The sequence below is a fragment of the Panicum hallii genome, chromosome 8 (genome assembly GCF_002211085.1).
Source record: "Panicum hallii strain FIL2 chromosome 8, PHallii_v3.1, whole genome shotgun sequence".
Taxonomy (NCBI): Eukaryota; Viridiplantae; Streptophyta; class Magnoliopsida; order Poales; family Poaceae; genus Panicum; species Panicum hallii.
Genome location: NC_038049.1, coordinates 460,383 through 465,329, shown reverse-complemented (window position 1 = coordinate 465,329; position 4,947 = coordinate 460,383). Strand labels below are relative to the sequence as shown.

Here is a 4,947-nt window from a genome sequence, read left to right as displayed (position 1 = left end):
TTGCCCCGACACTGTCAGAGGGCTAAAAATTCACACAAAATGAAAATAAGCCAACCCGACCCTGCCACGTTCCACGGTCTCAATCCAGTTGTATTTTCCTCTTCTTCGTTTTTATTTTAAAAACCTTAATATGTTTTATTCGAGACCTTAGTAATAATTTTGATGTGCTGGCATGCTTGGATTTCAGTAGTGCTTATATGCTGCCGTCGTAGAGAAAAGTACAGTATATATGAAACGTATCATATATATGCTTCTTTTTTTAGCTAGGTAGCAGCATAACTAGGAAGGACAGTAGCTGACGATAGATGTGGACAGAGGAATTAAAAGAATGTTAGGTATTTGTCAATTACAGACCTAACTGGAGATGAGATGGTTCCACTTGCTTCCAAAAAGATTGGTACTCGAATAATAAGCTCTGGACCGTTCACAGTGACTGTTGGGCATCTAGCAAAGGCAGTTTTTTTGTTGCACATACCTAAACTCTGTCCATTCGGGCGGCCTTGTTTTGTGTTTCTTTCTTCAGTTTGAGTTTGAAACATTGGTTGACGTTGGTGGTGTGCGGAGCCGTACCTAAAAAGGACGACCCACTATGATCCGATGAATATGATGTGATGATCAGCAGCAGCAGCCCAGTCGTGACCTCACCCTGATAAGCAAAGAACTCACCTTGCTCTTCCTGGGAAGGCTCTATCTATTCTGGTTTGCTTTGCTTGGTGGTGCCAACTGCCAAAGTGCCAATGCCAAGGCAAGGCATGATGATCCATCCAGCACATGATGCCCGTCCTCCCTCCCTGCGCCTACCAGCACTCCAGCAGGCATCGCAACCTCCACCGCAGCAGCACCCTAGGCATCGTCCTCCATCCCTGAATTATCATCACAAGTCCTGGGCATCTTCCCTTCTCTTTATAAGTTCATTCTTCACAGAAAGTCACCGACCCATCAGTGTCTTATTCTGGGTAGTTCAACTCTCTACTGTAGTACCGTAATAAGCATCTCTATGACATGAAATCAAATGAAATATATATATATATATATATATATACACTCTACTGTACTGTACTGTACGTGAAAGCATAGCATGGAGTGAGCAAACTAAAGCTCTTTTCCTTTCCAATTCTTCAGCAACGACCGATAGGAAAGCTCCAACAAGGATTGCATTGCATTACATTACTCAACTCCATATAACGCTGATGCTTCATGCATCAAACTTACTTACACCAATCTGCTCCCATCAATGACGCCACCACCACCATACACAAAACCGTTTCTGCCCAACACATCTTGCTCTATCATCCATCCTCAGACGCCATGCACCTTCTTCCACACAAACACATGCTCTCCACACACACTCCACCATCCCTAGTCCCTAGTCGATGCATGCCAAGTCCAATGCACACATTCAGCTCCCAACTTGGAGGACAAACCTCTGGCATCATATATGCCTTAGAGGCGCATAGCATCAGTAACCCTGCAAAACGAGATGAAAAAGTCACCAGCAATTCGGCACATGATGATTCATAATGACAACAGGATCCAGAAACTATCAATACTGCTACTGCCAATGACCACCCGGGCTGCCGACCACACGTGACACAAGTGACGGTATCCAACTTACCTTCTACTGAAAAGTTCCCATGGGGGGATGAACTCGGTGAGAAGCAAATTCTTCTGGCAGGGTGCCGGGGAGGATTTCAAGTATCATATGGCCAGTTGGGAGTCGCTTTGTAGGCCAAAAGACCAAGGTGGCCTGGGCATCATCAACACACAGATCATGAATGAATGCCTCCTGACCAAATGGATCTGGAAGATCTCTCGGGGCTCTGATGATACTTGGTACAAGTACTTGAAGCAAAATACATGCCGGATGGGGACTTTTTCAAGTCAAGGAGCAAAAGGGTACTTCTCAATTTTGGCAAGGGTTGCATAAGGTTAAACACCTATTTAAATGGGGTGCCGTGCACAAAGTGAAAGATGGAGGGCTAACCAGCTTCTGGGGGGATGTTTGGTTAGGCCATGCTCCGATTAAGACTCAATTCCCAGAACTGTTCTGTCTTTGTGAGGATCCCTCAGTGACAGTAGAAGACTGCTGGGACGGGGGTGGCCTGGGTCGTCTGCTTTAGGAGAAGCTTGTCTGCTAGGGAAGCAGTGAGCTGGGAGAGCCTACTGCAATTACTACAAGAGGTTGTCCTCTCTGAAGGCAGAGATGAGATCCCTTCGGCCCTAGATAGTACTAAATCTTTCTCTACCAAATCTTTGTACAGATTTATCACGCACAGGGGTGTGTGTGTGGCTGAGGCGGAGAATATTTGGAAAACAAAACTTCCCCTCAAAATCAAAATCTTCTTGTGGCAGTTACATCATGACAAGCTGCAGGTAGCCACCTCGCTGAAAAACAGAGGGTGGAAGGGTGCCATCTCCTGCTGCTTATGTGGCAAACCTGAGTTGGCCCGACATGTGTTCTTTGAGTGCTCCCTTGCGAGATTTGCCTGGGGCTGTCTCCGGGATGCGCTCGGTTGGGACCGCTGTCCCATGTCAGCTAGCGACCTGCTGGGGGACGGGTTTGCTGCTGAGTCCAAGGTTCCGAAACATGTAAATTTGTTCATTTTTGAGGGGATGTCCTGGGCTATTTGGAGGGCTCGCAATAAGATGGCTATTGAGAAATCTTTCCCTAAAACTCCTTTGGACGTGATCTGGTCTGGTATTTCCTTTGTGCAGAAATGGCGCTTGCTGCTGAATGAGGCGGAACAGACGGAGATCGATGGGCTGGGAATGAAGATGAAGACATGGCTAGACAACTTCTTGCCGAGTGAGGCTCCAGTTTCTGATATAGTGGAGTTGTAGCTTTCCTTATGTGTGTTCCTGTTCTTCTCTTGTAAACTGGGTTTCCCCCAGCGTTGTACCTAAACCTTTTGCTTTCAAGAAAAGCCGAGCTTTGCTCTTTTCAAAAAAAAAAAGTGACGGTATCTAACAAAGATCAAAAATCTAACTACCATGTCCAGCTACCACATAATAAAACGAGTTGAAATCTTAACACGCAATGCACGGTTTCCAACTTGTAACACAGCACATATAGCAGCGACAAAATCTTAACACATATAGCAGTTGAAACAGATCAACATGCACCGGCTAGCGCACCAAGAGAGTGAAGAGAGTGGTGAACTAAAGCTTTTTCAGACAGCATAGCTGATGCTTCATGTTCTTAGCTTTAGAATAATGTAGCTTTGCAACGGGCTACTTTAGTAGCCTATGTTTCTATGTAATTCCTATCTACAGTAGTAATATGAAGGGCAGTGCCCCTCCCATTTCCCATAAAAAAGTATGTTATTGTTATTTTCAGAATCATTTGATTACTATACCAAAAGCAGTCAGTCACAAGACAGTACGGTCACATAAAAAAACAATATATGAGTGAAACTTGGAACTAATAATGAACAATTCAAGCCATTTCAAACCTGCATGACATACAAGAAGAACCCCTCAACTTGCGACACATACCTTAATAGGACCAAGAAACACTTTGGTCCTATTCCATTCCTGCACATCTGAACCTCAGCAGCAGGTTCCGATTTTCCTACAAACATAATATGAACAAAAGGTAACAAAATCAACTTCAGAAAGCAATTCAAGGATAGGGTGAAAGAACATATTATGAATAACTGATGAACATATATATCCCTCATCTACTACTAGGCAGTTTTAACCAATAAGCCAATTACACACAAACGCAGTTCTGCAAAAGAATCAATTGATGAACAGTAATAGCATAGAAGCAAGGATTGCACTGATTTGTGAAACAGACCTGCTCGAGAACACGGATATTGCTGTTCTCCACCTCCCTGGCGAGCTTCTCCAGGTTCCTGAGCATCCCCGCATACATGTCATCCATCTCCGCCGCCTGCCCTGCCGCAGAGCCCAGGAGCCCTTGCAGCCTCCCGATCCCAAACCCGTCGACCATTTCATCGACCGCCTTCTGCTCTCCAATGGTGTGAGCGTGACCTGCGGCCGCAGGCGAGGATGGCAGGCAGGGCATGGGAGACTCTGGGGAGAAGGCGTGGTATTGGTCCCTGAATCCGGGGCCGACGTTGACGACGGTGAGCGAGGCCGGGACGAGGCGGGAGGCGAGGAGGAGGAAGGCGCGGTAGTCGTAGGAGTGGGTGGAGAAGTTGGGGGAGGCGGAGGGGGAGACGAGGATGAAGAGGAGGGGGTGGGCGGTGGTGCGTCCTTGTAGGGTCTTGGAGAGGGAGTGGGCGAGAGCGAGCTCGCGCATGGAGGGGCGGAGCGCGGTGCGGCGGCGGGAGGAGAAGAAGCCGACGGCGGCGGGCGCTGGCGCGGAGGAGGGGTCCGAGGAGGGGGGGTGGAATCGGCCGAGGGGATCTGAGAGGGAAGATGGGTGGGAGAGGGAGCAGTGGCCCGAGACGGAGATGGTGAGCTCGGGGGTGGGCGGGGCGGTGGCGAGGTCGTCGTAGTCGGAGAGGGCGGCGGGCGGCGCGGGGAGGTGGGAGGCGCGGCCGAAGAGGAGGCCGTCGCAGTCGCCGGTGGCGGCGGCGCAGCGGTGGAGGAGAGCGGCGAGGGCGGCGCCGGAGATGGAGAGGTTGGTGGTGCCGTCGCGGAGGGCCATTGGAACGATCGATCGATCGACCTGTGTCGTGGTCTGCTTGTGCTCCGGCTCCGCGTGCGGACGTGCCGTCCTACCCCTGCCTGCACTGCAGTAGTAGCAAGGAACACGAACAACCCCGCAGGCAGTGTCGGCCAAAAACAAAACAAAAAAATTAGCTACGGTGAACCAATCCTCATGCCGCCCACCACCAACGGGCCATATGTGCACAGAAATTTCGATCCAATTCACATCACTCTCGTCTTTTGACCCTCAATTCGCAAGTCTTTCATAAAAAATATTGCGAATTCTTTTGATTTGGTTGATTTCTTCTCCTTTCTCAATTTCTGTCA

At 48.7% G+C, this 4,947-nt stretch overlaps 1 protein-coding gene across 3 annotated transcripts; it reads right to left on the bottom strand.

Moving 5' to 3' along the window:
* Positions 1 to 1,114: 1,114 nt before the first annotated feature.
* On the bottom strand, positions 1,115 to 4,744 carry LOC112903089. 3 transcript variants are annotated; one of them, XR_003230724.1, is made up of 4 exons: positions 3,800 to 4,744; positions 3,453 to 3,571; positions 1,616 to 1,747; positions 1,115 to 1,468 (listed from the first exon to the last, which is right to left on the bottom strand). XR_003230724.1 is itself a non-coding variant. In XM_025972304.1 (3 exons), the coding sequence occupies exons 1-2, from the start codon at positions 4,616 to 4,618 to the stop codon at positions 3,524 to 3,526; spliced, it is 867 nt and encodes a 288-aa protein (XP_025828089.1). In that variant the 5' UTR covers positions 4,619 to 4,742; the 3' UTR covers positions 1,115 to 1,468; positions 3,496 to 3,523. The 3 variants fall into 3 exon arrangements, 1 of the variants encoding a protein (XP_025828089.1); XR_003230723.1 differs by having other exon boundaries at positions 3,496 to 3,571; XM_025972304.1 differs by lacking the exon at positions 1,616 to 1,747 and having other exon boundaries at positions 3,496 to 3,571; positions 3,800 to 4,742.
* Between the last annotated feature and the right edge of the window lie 203 nt (positions 4,745 to 4,947).